Genomic DNA, 17,124 nt, shown 5'->3' with positions numbered 1-17,124 from the left:
GAGACTTGCTTTTACGGGAGAGGAGCTGCTCACCCCACCCCTGGTGGATGAACTCAGGACCGTCATAAATTGCCCGCCCCAATTGATCAACGGTTAGGGGCCGCGGAGATCACCATACCAAATTATTGTGTTCCCATTCAGGCTTGCTCAGTGGGGAAGACCCTCCCGAATTACACCACCTATATTATGGACGAAAATATGATACCCCTACCCATTGGCTATCCAGGTGAGATTTGCATTGGAGGGTGCAGTTACAATTTGATACTTGACCAACGACGAGCTGACCGGGTCAAAATATGTAGCCTCTAACGACTACTTGTCCCGAGGTTGGACGCAAATCCAGCGGACGGGTTATCGAGGACGACTGGCAAGAGACGGCTTGTTGTATTTCGAAGGCCGAATCGGAAATGACACGATCATCAACCTGAGAGAAATACGTGTGGAGTTGGAAGATGTCCAGAGCGTCATACTCCGACAGGCAAACGGTGTTCTTGAGCAGGTTCTGGTTTCAGTGCGCGGTAATTCTGAGATCCTAATCGCCCATGTAGTATTCTCGGGAGGGAACGAGAGTCTCGATCGAAAGTCGTTCTTGAAGAATCTGCACTCCAGCTTCCAGTATATGCGACCGGCTCTCATCACTCCCCTTCGATCAAGTCCCTCAGTGCGCATTCCAAAGTAGATCGACGCGCAATTGCACAGCTCCCCTTGCCGCGGAATAGTCAGGGAACCTACGATAGCCAAGATCAGCTTCTGACACATGCCCAGGAGGGGCTCAGAGCAGTCTGGGACGAAGTACTTCCCAATGAACTGGTCGATATGGCAGGTGCACGGCCAAATCTCGCGTTCTTTGACACAGGAGGAAACTCATTACTTCTGATCAAGCTTCAAAGATCTGACTAGACGGCGTTTTTCAGTTGCCCTGCCACTGGCAGATCTGTATGAAGCCAATACTCTGGAGCTTATGGCGGAACAGATCCAGACTTCAAATCGTAATACATCCATAGGCTGGAGTCAAGAAACGTCTGTTGCCGATTTGGCTCTGACATCGATACCTATGAAGCTTTCTGAAGTGAAGAAGAGCGGCATCTTTATCATTATGGCCGGCGCCACAGGAACTCTTGACTCTAGATTACTGGCGCAGCTGGTCGACGACGCTCGAGTCTCACAGATACATTGCATTGCAGTACGACAACAATTGGATAGCCCCGACGAATTGGCCAAGGTATCTTATCACACAGATGACCTCAGTCAACCATACCTTGGGCTGTCAAAGAGCGTATTTGAACAACTGCTAACGTCGACGTCGTTCTGCACATTGGTGCGGATCGCTCCTCCTGGGACAACTATCTAGTTATACGATGGCCACACGTCAATTCCACCAACGCTCTTATTACTTAGGCCGCTCCTCGGAGAGCTCCAATCCACTATATGTCCTCTGGTGGTTTATTTTTCGCCAATCCGGCTGTTGGGATGGAAGATCCTCCAGAGCAGCCTCACATGTCGTGTGTCAATTCACCTCCTGATGATGGGACTAATGGGTACGTCGCATACAAATGGGCCAGTAAAAAGATCCTAGAGAGGGCGGCCGAGCAATTCAGCCTCCTCATGACTGTCCATCGTCTCATGCCGATCGCATCTATGACCATGTTTCAAGACAAGCAAGAAAAAGCACTGGCAGATTTGCGCGCGATAACCCAGGCCCAAGGGATCCATAACGTGTCTTCTGACATGCGCGGCCACATGGATCTTATGAAAGCGGATGAGCTCGCGACAAATATGATGGCAACCATCTTCCACACAGCTGGGGCCACCAGGCCTTCACCTCCCTCTGCTGCAGAGGCCGCACCCCGTCAACATTTGCCAGTCTCCTACGGTCATCATCAGAGCTCTGTGCGTCTCACAGTGTATGACCTGGAGGGTGTCTTGGAGCAGAGCTCGGGTGTAGAAGAAGGAGCGAAAAGTATATCAAGGCCTAAAAGGATTGGGCTTGTGAAAGCAGCTGGTTTCTCGTACATTATTGCTTCCCAGGACTTTCGACTTGTGGACATAACGGCCGAAGGTGGTACTGACGGAACTCTGTGTCTTGGCGGTGATACCACAGACGTATGCAGGATCTACTGTAGGATCTATCTTCGAAAAATTTAAGATTATAGATTCTCTAAAATAAACAGAGTAATGTAGATTAAGAAAGCGAGGAACCGTCGTCCTACGATTGCCAGCTAGGGTCCTGTTGGCACCAGCGACGTGCGATATTGCTCGCAGGCAGTGTAAGACAGAAGACAGCAGGAGCATGTGATGATACCCTATGTCCTAATCCAACCCAATATCTAGAAATATTCACATGATCGTGTTTTACTTTATTGGGCCTTAGCTCCAAAAAAGCCCTACAGGCTTGCATACTTTGTATAAATTCTAGTCACATGACTCTACTACGCAGCGTACATTGAATCCCCCAGCCACGAAATGACATCATAAAAATTTCATGAAAAAATACCAGGCTTATCATATCAGAAACCATGGAAATGTATTCCATGCTCACACAGAGCCGGAAATCGGCATACATCCAAGGCCTTTTGAATCTGCACTACAGGGCTGTGCAGGGCAAATGCCCAGACTGCGCCTTCGGTTAGTTACCGGTAGGCTCGGCGATCGTATCCGGTACTACCTGCACGTATGTTAATACTTATGTTAACTAGGAGGATTTGATTTTAAGGTTCATTTCAACATACATATATACATAGATTGTATGTAAACCCTACGTTGGGGCAGTGCTGTTTGGGACGTTCCATGGTTTATTCATGTGGGGTATACAGAGTTGGATTCCGCCTTGTTGATTCGATATCAGTATCTTTCTGACTTTCTTTCTTTCTTTCGGGTTTGCTTTTTTACTGTTCTTCTTGTGCTTCGTTTATAGGGTATAATAGATGGATGGATATGGTGGGGTTTCTGCCTTGGTTCTGCCTTGGTCAAATCACTGTGATGATGGAGTGGAGCGTCTCGACCTATTTATATATCGATCTTGTGGTTCCCGTGTTGATGCAGTATCGCCTATACGTCTCGCAATTATAATTTTCCCATCAATCACCCATCCATTACATAGTTCCTACGTCGTTGGAAGTCCTCCCTACCTGTTTTGAACTGATTTCTCGTTCAAATTTGGAGGGACTTGCGTAACAGCTTGCATCGACAACAATACCATTGTGACCAAGACTAAATATTGTCATTTCGTCATCGACGGCGTACGCCATGGGCCACAGACATTCGCAACTCGAAGCGACACCCGTCAAGAACCGGAGATTGTCCTCGAGAGGTCTTGGGAGGGAGAAAGGGCCTGTGAAACCTGCGTCTGCTGCATCTAGTGATTTGTGGTCTCCTCCATCATATGATTCACATTTTGCGCCTAGGCCCCCAGTACTAGCGCCTGACGATTCCGCCTACGCATTCCTGGGAGAATTCGACACCATATTCGTCGTGGATGACAGTAGTAGTATGACTGGTCGTCGGTGGAAGGAGGCAGAGGATGCCATTGCGGCCATCGCTCCCGTCTGTACACGTTATGACCAGGATGGTATTGATATCTACTTTCTGAATCATCGGCGGGAAGCTACGAGGGCAACTACCGGGGCGTACATGAACATCACGACTGCAGACGATGTGCGGGAGATTTTCAACAGTGTTCATCCACGAGGACCAACTCCCTTCGGGAAACGACTCCATGATATCCTGACCTTGTATCTACGGCGTGTGGACATGATGGAGGCGACAGGAATTGGAGGTTGTTCGATGGACCCGTTTCAGGTGGTGAAACCGTTGAATATTATCGCCATCACTGACGGAGCGTTCACGGACGATGCAGAGAGTGTCATCGTGGATGTCGCCCGAAGGTTGGATGACTGTCGGGCTGCGCCATGGCAGGTGGGCATTCAGTTCTTTCAAATCGGTGATGACGCGCAGGCACAGTCATATCTGCAGGCGCTGGACGATGAATTGGGTAGATTGACGCGCCATGATCACCTTCGTGACATTGTCGACACAGTGCCATGGAGAGGCAGGTCCGGCCAGACCCTGAGTGCGGAGGGGATTTTGAAATGCGTCCTTGGTGCCGTGAATCGAAAGTATGACAAATGTGATCAGTTTCGCTGATTTGCATCTTCTACCCTCTCAGTAGTTGTTGCGTTCTTGCTTCGCCCTCCGTTCATTTCCTCTTATCTCATTAGGATTTGTTTCAGGCGTTCTTTATTGGGTCTCGATTTCACTGGGAGAAAATGGCAAGGTGCAGGGCCGGTTAGTCGATAGTTAAGATTGGTGAGTTAGCACTCATGGTTGTTACAGGTACGGGATATGCTAGTCTGTCACAGCAAGCGCCGTGGTTGCCGCCCCGACAGTATTCGAGTCAGGGATGAGGATCAACGTACGTGGTGTGATTTGCTTGCTAAAATAAAACATCCTTGATTAGAGAGTTTTAATCCTAGTTTTCTGTTTGTACTACCAGTCACGCCTTACATTATAACGTAATACCGACATGAGAGCGTCGTGTTCACTCTTAACTCGTGGGCAAGCGCTATGCCAAGATATCGAATCGGGAATATGGAGGCGAGGTTTACTCGGATCTCAAAGGTTGGAAAGGAACCCAGGCGCTAAGAAGAAGAATGGTCTGGTCCAGCCGCCCCTTGACTGTCAAGGGCTGATCGGGGATCACCGGTTGCCCAAGTAATTCGGGGGATTAATTGACTTGAGCTAAGGTAAGGTGGTTATTATCATGATGTGATGATTTGACCATTCCCTAGTCCTTGTCATTCCCTGACTCGTCAACAGACGCGCTGTGGTCAGTAAAAGATTGGCTTTGACAAATCACTCCATGTCGTTAATCCATGTGATATCAGAAGTTCTGGGCTCCGTCCTGGGAAATTTGACGACTGGAACATCTTTTCGAACCCCAATCAATGTACTGTATGTCCTTGGTTGCCTGGAAGATTGGGGCGAGACAACGGCACGTGGATCTCACGTGGCTGCCTGGAGATCGACGGGAGAATTGATCGATTTTTGGGAACAGCAAATAGTGTCAAAAGGGACTGCTTGACTGACTCGATCGTACCGGCTTTTACTATTTTCCTGATTCTCGTCTATTGTCCTCCACTAGGGGCCTTTTCCTGAGTACTGGACAGAAGTACAGGGTATCCAACCCTTGCACTGTAGTTGACAAGGATGTACTCCATCTACGAGCACTCTGTAAGATCGTCGCCAACCATGACTATTTTTTTTTTTTAATTTTTAATTACATATCTTCTACCAAGCAACGGCGTCTTTGCCAAGCAACGAATCAGCTCGGGCTTTGCTGCATGGCTGGCTGTAGTTCTGATCCGTCACTTCTGAGAGACTCTCTCACCTCCACTACGGTACATTAGTCCCCTTCACTACTTTGGCTCGCCAGCTCTAGTCCCCGCTCAGTGGATGATCAAATCTCCCAGAACCATGATCGGATCTGATCGCGTCTTCGTGCGATTTTTTTCCACCAGTTCGGGCCACAGCCATGAAACGTCGACCTTTCCTCCTTGACCTACAGGGTTTGCGCCCATTGTGACGTGGTTGTTGTAATTCTCTTGTAGATTTACGTGAAGCGCGCTGTCATATTGTCTATCAATTCTCATTCATGACAAGGTACTCTTCCTCTGATCGATTTGTATTATAACTGCAGAGTATATATTACCTATCTTTTGCGCAAGGGTCTTCAGTTTTGCCCGCATCTTTTTTCTCTTCTTTCTTTTCTTTTTGGCCTCCCAAACTGTCTTGATCCTCTCTCAACCTACTTGCATCCATAGCCTTTCCACGTCTGGAATCATACAAGAGGCGCATTTCGAAACATCCGACATATGCAGCAAGCGCTGAGGTTCCTCCACTTCTCGCTCTCGACCCTGTCTATCCGCCTTGTCGGTGCTTCCTGCCCGGTATCATCCAGTCTCATTGGCCCTCCATTACCTTTGGCCTATCTTACCTGGGCGTATCCAAATTTAACTACTGTGCCGCTGCGGCTACTGAATCAATGATTTCCAGGAGTCCTGGTGATTGTCTGTCTCAGAATCTTTCGATTTGTTATGGATATCTGCCTTTACTTTGAGCCTTTGTTCATGAGCTCACTTATATTCCCAGCCAAAGTGCCCTGAGGCCACCGGGGATTCATCCTTTCAATTTCATTGAAAATTTCTTAACAACGAGGCGCTTTAGCCCTCCAGGCGTTCTTTACTATTCTCAAGATCTACTTCTGTGCAGGCTGGTTCGTGGCTCATCTTTTAGTCTTGTCTTCTTAAGCACTATATAACAATACTGGCCACCCCCTCTTTAGCTCTTTTATTTGCGAACCTTGCTTTGTTGCCACCAATTAGCGATAAAACCCTTCCTTATTTGTATTATTTATCATTCTCGGCTGTGGTCAAGACTTTTTCTGCAATCATGGCTTCAACCACATTGATGACTTTTCTACTGTGAGTAACGTTCCTGGGCAAACAGTTGTGGAACGTTTCACTAATGGAACATGCTCAGCTGCGTCGGCCCTCATGTCAAGTCAGTTAAATTATTAGGATCATGGGATAACTTCTCCAAGACATATTATATGGAGAGGGACAGGCGTATTGGCTCAGGCCACTGGAGGGGCTGCCATACATTTACCGATATAATATGTGATGGATCGCCAAACCACATGGGCCTGCCACGCTCTGGTGGGCTCAAAATGGGAGGAACATACTGGTATTATGTTCGTATCCTTGTTCCTCATCAATTGACAGGAATGCGTGGCTAACCGCGCGGGACAGTACTTGCTAGATGACGACATAGAATACTACAACGAGGCAGAGCCAGTGACATCGCAATGCCCTCTTCTTCCCGGACAGCCTGTCAATGTGCTTCATGTTCCTATCATTCTACCTGATACACGTCCAACCCATACTGGTGAGAGAATCTCCAATTCTCGGAAAACAGATCAGCGAACCATGAATCCGGATGACAAGTATATGAATCCTCGGCGTCCTCCTAAACCAAAACTTCCTCGCCTTCAGACGTCTCCTCCGCTGTTACAGCACGCAGCTTGGACTTTTAACTCCTCCCCATTGGGAGTTGTAACCAGCAAATGTTCCTCTCAACCTGGTAGCGCCACACCTGTTGTTAGGAACCATGACATTTCCAAGGGTCTAAGCTGCAAAGCCTCTCGGTCTGTGTCTCCTCCAAGATCTAGAGGTCTACGAGCGGCATTCCGGCACTGGAACGCTTCCTCACCCGAACTTGGTGCCTCAAATGATCAGGATGATCACAATATACCTCCCTTTGTGGCTCATGACTACACATCGTCACACAGCGATGGCTACGAGTATGGAGTAAGGCCTCATTCACAAAGTGGCTCGAAGAAACCCATGAATCGTACAGAAAAAGGCCCGGACGACCTTCACTGTTGGCCAACACCTACTGGAATTAGTAACGACTCAAAATTGTCCGTCCAGGAGCGGCGTGCTTTAAATCCGACTGATATAGACCTCACGCCACGCAGAAACCCTTTAACTCTACAAACGACGGCCGAAATGACTACTCCTCGCAGTCAGCGCACCTTCAAACCCCATTCCCAAATGGTCAAGAAATCGACTGTTGGTTACTATCCATTCTTGACTGCGGCAACCTTGTCTATGCCATCGGAACCTGATGCTACAACACCCACTCCGTTCACTTTCAGGGAGAAGAGACTCCCAACTCTCCCCAACACACCTTCATCAGTTATGGACGAGGCGCTGCGCATCATTGACGAGAGGGAACAAGCACTCGATGCCGAGAATATGGGTAGTCATTTCTCCGATTTTAGTCCCACAGAGGGCTCTATTGCCAGCAGCTCCCCATGCGAAAGAAGCCGCTTTTCTGAATGGAGCACGGATACAGAATTGATCTCGCCCGCGTCCATGATGTCCTCCTTGACGGTCAACAATGATTCACAGTCCCCCATTCCTGACCAAATGGCGGTTCCAGACCTATTGGATCACAACGCAACGACCGAGTCCAGTGATCCAGACACCCCTCATCTAACAATGAATTCTAAATCCTCACATACTTCACTTAGTGGTGATCCTTATTTTGATTTACCACGCCCTCGCCTAACAGTTTCCTTATCTCCATCCAATCTGGATGTCCCGGGCCTCTGTATCCATGACGAAGATCCTGTGGAAACCAACACCAAACGACATGCAGCTTTCTTTGGAGAAATAGAATCAGTAGAAGTACTCGGACTCACCAGGAGCCCCGAACCTACTGCAATGCACTTTCCCGAAGCGGTCAAAGAAAATATGCTCTCAGTTTGTGATGAACCACAGGGTCCTACCATTGGTGAGGAACATTATCGCTCCAGGAGAGCGACAGTTGCAAGTCAGTCGGTAACGATGCAAGAGATGATGGATGAATTGGGTTACTTGAAGGACATAATCCAGTTGGGAACCACGGGAGATATTTAAAGCGCTGTGCAGATGTGCTATTCGTATTTAATAGCTAGTCATATTAGATATACTATAGGCATCCTTGTACCATAGAAATGAAATTAACGGCACGAGTGAATTCGAATTTTCCTGAAAGAGTCTGACTTCCAAACATAAAAAAAAAAAAAAAAACCGACTGGAGTGCCGTCCATGAGAGTCGAACGGCTTTATCAATATGCACTGCACTGGTTTAGGTGCAACGAACGACCCACCTGCCAAGAATTCCCGCAATCCCATCTTCCATCTTGGGCCCAGACAAGGAACAAGACAGCCATAAACCCGTGTCCGTTCACCTTCGATTAATTCCCAGAGAATGGACTAGAGACGGACTGTAAGTCATGGCTGAGGATAGTTCTCGGCCCCGAACACTAGGCCATGGACCGCAGCTCTCGCCTGTCGCAGGGAAATTATTGCCGACAAAATGCAAGGAAAACACACTGGCCTATTGTCCTACGATGGACCTTATTGCCCTAGTGACTGAGGATGACGAATTGCACGTCTTTCGCCTCAATGGGCAGAAAGTCGTCGGAGGCTTGTTTAAAGGAGATCCGTATTTGGATGAAGATGATGGCCGCGGTGAGATTCGAAGGTTGATGTGGAAAGACAATGGTGAGCTCATGTCTGCATCTTTTGAGAGATTTGATTTCTTCCTTGACATCCACATAGTACCAGTATCTGGGATCCGAATAACTGGGGTTTAGGTCATTTTCTTGCTGTCGCTTGCGCGGATAACACCATCCGCGTCATCAGCTCATACAGTGGCAAAACTGTCCACCAGTATCCTGCATATCAACCGCCGGATGGCTCTGATCAGTCTGTTAAAGTGACCTGTCTGGGATGGGGCGTGAACTTCACCGATAGTAAGGCTGCACAGCGGAGTCTTCAAGACGGCGCTGGGCATATCACCCTTGAGGATTTGTTGACACCAGATGTTCATCCATCTAAAGTTGCTGCCGTTCTCAAAGCGGACTTACCAAGGGAGCTCGCACTGCTGGACATTGAAAGTTCGCTACCTAAACTAAGCACTCTACCCGCGACGGGGGGCGAGTAAGCTATATCATTGCCTTCTGGTCTGAGACAGCCTCTAACGCTAGTGATTGTAGTGATGATGTGTTTAGCTCTCGAGCATCTATCGATGCCATGTTTCGCCCCACGGCAAACACCGGTGATGCCGTGGATGTCTTGCTGGTCGGACTGGATAATGGGACTGTTCATTTGCGCATCTTCGACTGCTTTGAAATTGGCTCTTTTGAAGTTGGAGGGTCTATCAAGAACTCCAGCTCATGCAAAATTTTCCAACACGCTTCGCATCCCTTGAGTTCGACACATGCGTTACTAGCATCGACGACTCCGACGGAAGATGCTTCCAGTTATTTGTATCTTGTTACATTGGATCTTCGTTTTATTACAAGATCGGGGAGATATCTCTCTCTCCTTGCTTACAAAACAACGCAGCTTCAAAACCTGCTTCGGTATATCGGCCAGGTGCAGAGGCAAATTGAACTTGAGTGGAAAAATGCCCAGGAGCTGCCTACAAGATATATGCGGAGTATAAACGAGGATCTACAGGAGAAATGTCATTGCGACTTTGTCACGGCTGCGTATCACCTAGTCGTCACTGGGGATTGTTTTGCGCCATTGAAAGAGTTTTTAGTGGATATTGTTGGAGAAAGGGTTCGTATCATTACTGACTCATGACTCTGATCATAATGGCTGGTAAAACGCTGATCGGGCTAAATAGGGACATAAGCGATGGGAGAAAGCTGTCGCAAGCGGCTACGAAAATGTGCGCCGCTTGGTACATGAGTGTCTTCTTCCGGCCTTGGAAAGGTGTCAAGTACAGCTCAGCCGGCTCATCGGACTTTCCAAATTCCACAAACTGAGCGAGGTTTTGGGCTTGGAGACATCTGATTTGAATGCAATCGTTGAGACGATGGACTGTCTTCAGCTTTTAGCTCACAACATTCTGATCCACACTAACGATGAAATTGGCCAGTTCAACTCATTCTCGAGATGGCTTCGCCATGAGATAGACATGCAAAGCGCAGAGCCAATGTCGCAGACACTAGAAGAATTGATGGAAAAGACAGACATGATCGAATACCCTCAGACCTTGAAATATATCAGAGGAGCTCTAACTAAGAGCAAACTTCGGAATTATATTCAGCAACTACCTATGGTTGGAGTACCAAAGCCAGCATCTGCTGCCACGGATAAATGGGTGCCTACAGGGCACGACAGATCCTTCTACGACACTTTCAAGAAATTACTTGAGCAGCAAAATCAATGTCCGGATGATGTAGATCCCGCGAAACTTCCCAAGATCAATGATCTAACTAAGCGCCTAAAGTTGCAATTTGAGAAGGTCTTTGGACAAATTGCATTGACACAACGGAGAGGCATCCTTCATCGATCGCCACTTGCTCTCCACTCCGATTGTGATCAGAATGTAATAGATATGACGATGCACTATGAGGTAGGAATACCGCAATCATGTGTATGTGGCATTTCTGCTTATCAGGTTTCCAGGATATTGAGGACCAGAGTTTGTGTGTGATATATGTGGCCACCCGGTCGACTGATTCCATCAGTAAGAGTGAGCAGGGCCCCCTAGTCATTGTTAAGAAGTTGATACTGACAGTCTTTCAGTGTATCTGTATCGCCTGGTTTTAGATTCTGCAAATGGGGTTAGCTCCCCCCGAAGCACTTCCATAGGGGCTGTCGATCTGCAAGAAGGAGATATTCGTCAGATCCAGTTCGTGGAGGACAACACTCTTATGCTGCTTTGGTCTGATAGTCGTATGCTACCCTTTCTGCCTTGGCCCAGTCTAGGGTTCTTGTCGTTGCTAATGCTGCTGTATAGGAGGGTCCTTCTCTCTTCTGCACTTCACCTTCCAGCCTGTGGCCCCAGGAAAAGTTGATGCAGCTGCCGATTCCGTTTCACCTTTGCCCATTGAGTTTCATGACTACGATAGTGGCCAAACCTCACTGAGACCTATCACAGCCACGACGCTGGATCTTGCTTCGCCTGGGTCGGCCTCTACAGAGCTCATTAAGCATAGATTCGCCGTGTCTGGACACAAAGGAAAACCGGCTAGGATCGAGACTAATGGACGACGCGGCCGTCGGGCGGTCTGCGTGCTGTACAGTGACGCCATACAGTACGACGTACTGGACCTGGACGCTGAGATGGCTGAAGAAGAAGATGAGGATGACGATGAGGTGGGTGGTGAATAGAACCGGTTAGCGTAGCTAGGCTGGTGTGGGTAGCTATTGCATTCGATCCAGTTGGATTCGAAGAGATTCGCTGCGGGGGCGAGGGCTTGTCGCTACCAATCTAAGTACCTCAGGTGTCACATTGCTTCAAGCCTGGGATCTGTTCTGTTGTTGCTTGTTAGAGTACCTAGCACTAGTAGTACCTCTTGCCATTGTTCGGATAGAGTGCTTAATGTTTACTCCCAACACTCTCTTTTTATAGGTGTGTTTGTTTCTTCTATTCTATTTTATTAGGCCCTGTGTTCTTGTCCATTGCTGGAGAAAGGGTTTATTTATGCGATGGGGTTGAATGGTCGCCGGGGACACGACTGGGTAGCGGGAGGTTCTTCAAGCAGCAAAATCAAAACAATCAAGTGGCGGGCGCAACGAGAGAGGGGCAAAACAATGAATTTGGATGAATAATGCCCTCATAAGTTACACTGTATTTACAATACATGTCCGGTGAGGACACCTCACGTGTCCACCCGGGGCAAGACTCAAAGTACTGTGTTGAGTTGCGTGCGATAGGTGCCCTCCTCTCATATCTAAGTACTCGCCTCCCAAGGGAGCAATCTGATAGATAGACAGTAAACCCTGACGATCTGACAGTGCCAGCTACTAGTCAAATTTCTTTGTCGTAGATGCAGTTCCGACGACGCCGTCGCCTTTCCCTTTTGGGCTGACGCCGGCCGGGTCACGTGATGCATGACTAAACCACTGGTAGCAGGCCAATTAGCGGCCGGCGAAGGGCACGGCTCCGCTGGGCAGTTGGGTGCCTCAGGCTGTCTAACTGCTCTTCTCGCACTCATTCTTGCTGCTGCACCGCGAAGGAATCGCCCTCACGGCATTATTGATTTCTTCTTTCTTCTTCCTTGCCTCTCTCCATCTTCTGGCTTCCCCTCTGTCTAGATTCTATTTTCTGTTTGCTGTTGGATCTCTGCTTTCAAATCTGCACCGCAGACTCTCTATTTTTTCCCCTCCTGTCTCCTGGTAAGACAGACTTTGGGGTTGATTTTTTGCTGGAGTCCACCAACGCCGCCTATTTCTCTCGTGCAACCTCCCAGATAGACCTGGTGCATGCCTCGTCATATATCCACAAAAACAACCTTCCGTCCCAACACAGAAAATACCTAATCTACCCTAACACTCTTTTTTAAGGCGGGGGACATCTTCATAAACTACCTGGATTTTCACTCGGTTTTAATTAAGCCTGAGATTCTTTTTCCTTTATTTTTTTTCTTCCTTTTTTTTCCTCTCCCATTTCTCTCTTTCCCTTCGGTTGTCACAGTGGTCGGTTTCCCGCCTTAAGGCAACATGAACGTCACCCAGGTGTTGGAGAGCACTCTGTCGCCAGGTATCGCAATGATCTCCTTTTGTAGTTAAAATTACATCTGATTACTGACGGGTGTTGTCGCTGTGATTTATAGATGCGACGGCACGTGCAAATGCTGAGCAGCAACTTATTCATGCGGCGGAAGTCGACTTCGTACGTCCCCATCCGAGCTCTCCCCTAGCTGGTCTACTTCATCACGGATATATGGGGATTTTATATGCTAATTGAGGCCTTTTGATCTCTCCAGGCCCAATATCTCATCACTCTCGCCCAAGAGTTGGCGAACGAAAACACTGCGTCCCACATCAGAACGGCTGCCGGTCTTGCTTTGAAGAACGCTTTCACGTTTAGGGATCTTGCTCGGCTACGTGAGGTGCAAGGAAAATGGCTTCAGCAGATCAGCCCCGAAATCAAGGCACAGGTGAAGGAGTTGGCTCTCAAAACACTCAACTCCAAGGATGGTCGAGCCGGCCAGTCAGCCGCTCAGTTCATTGTCTCCATCGCAGCCATCGAACTCCCACGGAACGAGTGGCCCGATCTTATGAATATTCTTGTTCAGAATGTCGCTAGTGGCTCCGATCAACTGAAGCAGGCCTCGCTAATTACGATCGGTTTCATCTGCGAGTCTCAGGACGGCGAGCTGCGGGAGAGTCTGACCGCACACTCCAACGCCATACTGACTGCCGTTGTCCAGGGCGCACGTCGTGAAGAGTCCAACTTGGACATTCGCAATGCCGCTATCAAGGCACTCAGCGACTCCGTAGATTTTGTGCGGTCGAATATGGACAACGAAGGCGAGCGGAATTACATTATGCAGGTGGTCTGCGAAGCTACGCAGGCTGACGATCTTCGCATCCAATCTGGAGCATTCGGATGCCTGAACCGTATCATGGCGCTGTACTATGAAAAAATGCGCTTTTACATGGAAAAGGCCTTGTTTGGCTTGAGCGTTATGGGCATGAAGAGTGAAGAGGAGGATGTCTCCAAGCTTGCTATTGAGTTTTGGTGCACAGTCTGTGAAGAGGAAATTGCTATTGAGGATGACAACGCTGCGGTGCGTGTACATCTCGATTTGCATCACTGTGAAAAGTTGAATAATGTGGCTGACAATTTCTGTTTTCATTTAGGCTCAGGAGGAGGGAGTGGCTGAAATGCGCCCATTCTTTGGATTTGCTCGCGTCGCTTGCAGAGAAGTCGTCCCGGTTCTTCTGCAGGCTATGTGCAGGCAGGACGAGGATTCTACCGACGACGAGTACAATGTCTCTCGAGCCGCTTATCAGGCTTTGCAGCTTTACGCTCAGTGTGTTCAGGGCGACGTTATTCCCCCTGTGCTCGCATTCATCGAGGAGAATATCCGTCATGAAGACTGGCGCCATAGGGATGCTGCAGTGGCCGCCTTCGGCGCTATCATGGACGGACCCGACCCCAAAATCCTTGAACCCCTGATTAAACAAGCCTTGAGTGTCCTTGTTGGCATGATGGAGGACAGTTCTATCCAGGTCCGCGATTCGGCGGCCTATGCCCTTGGTCGCGTATGCGACTTCTGCTCTGAGACTCTAGACCCTGACGTGCATTTACAACCTCTCATTACTTGCCTCTTCAACGGCCTTGCCAGTACCCCGAAGATTGCGAGCTCCTGCTGTTGGGCCTTGATGAACGTTGCCGATCGATTTGCCGGTGACGTTGGCGCGCAGACAAACCCTCTGTCGAAGCACTTCGAGGAAAGCGTGAAGTCACTTCTTACGCTGACCGAAAGGTATGTCTATGGTTTGATCCTTCGGGGCTATTTGCACGTCGAGGCGGTCGACTTCTTTTATTGCGATTCGATCTAACGACAAGCAGACAAGATGCGGACAACCAACTACGTACGGCTGGATACGAAGTCCTAAACTCCTTCGTGACCAATGCCGCCAACGACAGTCTTCCGATGGTCGCCAATCTCTCGAACGTTATTCTCCAGCGATTGGAGCATACTATCCCTATGCAACAGCAAGTGGTCAATGTCGAGGATCGCATCACTTTAGAGGAGATGCAAACGAGCTTGACTAGCGTACTTCTGGTAAGACCTAAACTATATGAACGTTGATTGCATTCTTGCTGACAGCAACAGGCCATTGTTCAACGGCTTGAAACCGAAATTAAGCCACAGGCCGACCGCATAATGCACGTGGCGCTTCAGATTTTGAGCACTGTTCCCCCCAAGTCCAGCGTTCCCGATGTGGTTTTCGCCACTGTGGGTGCCATTGCTGGCGCTTTGGAGGAAGAGTTTATTAAATATATGGACTCTTTCACTCCATTCCTCTACAACGCTCTCGGCAACCAAGAGGAGCCTGCTCTGTGCTCAATGGCCATCGGTTTGGTCAGTGATATCGCCCGGGCTTTGAATGAGAAGGTCCAACCTTACTGCGATACGTTCATGAATTTCTTGCTTGAAAATTTGAGGGTAGGCATACGCACCAAATTTATTACCCTGAAGGCCGTTCGCTAATACTCCCGATAGAGCTCGACGAACCAGCTGAAGCCTGCCATCCTAGAGACCTTTGGAGACATCGCTCAGGCCATTGGAACACAGTTTGACACCTATCTGACTGTCGTTGCTCAAGTTCTTCAACAAGCATCGACTGTGACCGCCAGTCCAGATGTCAACATGGAGATGCTGGACTACATAATTTCGCTTCGTGAGGGCATCATGGATGCTTGGGGTGGCATCCTTCTCGCGTACAAGGGCAAGCCACAGAGTAAGTGATATTTTTGCACAGGCCTATTTTTCTGGTGTTCTAATCCCGTTTTAGTCACCCAACTTCAAGCTCATGTTGAAGCCATCTTTCAGTTGCTCCACACAGTGTCCCAGGATCCTTCCCGTACTGAGGGGTTGATGAGAGCATCTATGGGTGTCCTTGGGTATGTCTAGCACTATGACTTGTTGCTCGCGATTCACTTTATGCTAATCCCTCTCTAGTGATCTCTCGGATGCGTTCCCTAATGGGGAGTTTGCCGCGTTCTTCCGCAATGACTGGGTGACTAGCTTGGTCACTGAGACACGAAAGAACAGAGAGTTCGGCCCACGTACAATTGAAACTGCCCGGTGGACTCGTGAGCAGGTCAAGCGCCAAATTAGCTTGTCCACCGCGGCTGCCATGGCCTAAGCGAATGGCCCTTAGCTGTTGCCTAATCATCGATTGACTTTTCGAGATCATCGCCCCTTGGATCCTGACACCGGTGTTTTTGTTGGTGCATCCGAGGAAGCGGCGCCGTGACTTTGGGGTCATTCCATTGCTGGGGATGGGAATTTTACTACAGTGGGCGAGCTGAATGCTGTGCCACCGTTTTGGCCATTGCCAATCTCCGAGCCCCATGGTTTGAGCGATTCGCAGCGTCAAAAAGACTGGCTACTTGTCTTTTCCTTTGTGCGACTCCAAAACCCTCAACTTTCACTCCGCTAACTACGATGTCTTGTCCCCTTTCGCCCTTTTCACCCCTTTCTTCCTGTTCCCCATACCCACACCCTACCCCTATCATTACCTTCCACCAGACCCTGTGAACCATGTTTATTCATGGAAAAATCCCCTCTATTATGACTCACAGATGCATGCTGTTATTTCTTCATTGGCACCACTTTTTCTTCCTTTTCTTCTTCCTATTATTACTAACACTTACTGAGTCTCCCCGCCTTTCATTTTGTCCATTCACATCCGTTTTAATTAGACTAAGACCATTATAGCCCTTTGTCCCTTCAAACTCATGTATGCCCCGAAGTCATGTAATGCCTTTGAAAGAAACACTTGTCATGAATTTTTTTTGACCCCTCATTCCACGTATAATCCACATCCGTGACCCAAAAGAGCTTGTATAGAGAGAATGATAGAACTTCAAGTAGGTGCGGATTCCCACTGGATATTGGGTGCTCCCACACGTAGAGAGAGACGGACATATACAGCTACAACTTGATGACTCATGCGTGGAAGTTCAGTAGTTGATGCCTGACGCTTAAGAAGTCTCTGATATCTGCACGTGATCCGATAAGGGCAAGGGGTG

The 17,124-nt window shown here is 48.5% G+C and overlaps 5 protein-coding genes across 5 annotated transcripts; all 5 read left to right on the top strand.

Annotated features, from left to right (window-relative positions):
* Positions 1-186: 186 nt before the first annotated feature.
* On the top strand, positions 187-2,145 carry ATNIH1004_000398 (uncharacterized protein; the record flags this gene model as incomplete). Its single annotated transcript, XM_033565114.1, has 5 exons — positions 187-226; positions 303-518; positions 569-823; positions 891-1,318; positions 1,399-2,145. 5 exons carry the CDS (start codon positions 187-189, stop codon positions 2,143-2,145), a joined length of 1,686 nt encoding a protein of 561 aa, XP_033430871.1.
* Positions 2,146-3,246: 1,101 nt separating this feature from the next.
* ATNIH1004_000397 (uncharacterized protein) lies at positions 3,247-4,143 on the top strand (the record flags this gene model as incomplete). The annotated part of the gene is made up of 1 exon (XM_033565113.1): positions 3,247-4,143. One exon carries the CDS (start codon positions 3,247-3,249, stop codon positions 4,141-4,143), a length of 897 nt encoding a protein of 298 aa, XP_033430870.1.
* Positions 4,144-6,522: 2,379 nt separating this feature from the next.
* Positions 6,523-8,480, top strand: ATNIH1004_000396 (uncharacterized protein; the record flags this gene model as incomplete). Its single annotated transcript, XM_033565112.1, has 2 exons — positions 6,523-6,558; positions 6,807-8,480. 2 exons carry the CDS (start codon positions 6,523-6,525, stop codon positions 8,478-8,480), a joined length of 1,710 nt encoding a protein of 569 aa, XP_033430869.1.
* Positions 8,481-8,839: 359 nt separating this feature from the next.
* On the top strand, positions 8,840-11,738 carry ATNIH1004_000395 (putative anaphase-promoting complex component Cut20/Apc4; the record flags this gene model as incomplete). The annotated part of the gene is made up of 7 exons (XM_033565111.1): positions 8,840-9,120; positions 9,168-9,548; positions 9,605-10,175; positions 10,243-10,977; positions 11,031-11,097; positions 11,151-11,300; positions 11,365-11,738. 7 exons carry the CDS (start codon positions 8,840-8,842, stop codon positions 11,736-11,738), a joined length of 2,559 nt encoding a protein of 852 aa, XP_033430868.1.
* A 1,332-nt stretch (positions 11,739-13,070) lies between these two features.
* KAP95 (karyopherin beta) lies at positions 13,071-16,235 on the top strand (the record flags this gene model as incomplete). The annotated part of the gene is made up of 9 exons (XM_033565110.1): positions 13,071-13,110; positions 13,184-13,242; positions 13,337-14,143; positions 14,217-14,845; positions 14,932-15,148; positions 15,200-15,532; positions 15,590-15,827; positions 15,882-15,990; positions 16,049-16,235. The coding sequence occupies 9 exons, from the start codon at positions 13,071-13,073 to the stop codon at positions 16,233-16,235; spliced, it is 2,619 nt and encodes an 872-aa protein (XP_033430867.1).
* Positions 16,236-17,124: the final 889 nt, after the last annotated feature.

The sequence above is a fragment of the Aspergillus tanneri genome, assembly GCF_003426965.1.
Source record: "Aspergillus tanneri strain NIH1004 chromosome Unknown AapTan_2_pilon_pilon_pilon, whole genome shotgun sequence".
Lineage (NCBI taxonomy): Eukaryota > Fungi > Ascomycota > Eurotiomycetes > Eurotiales > Aspergillaceae > Aspergillus > Aspergillus tanneri.
This window is presented reverse-complemented; position numbering and strand designations above follow the sequence as displayed.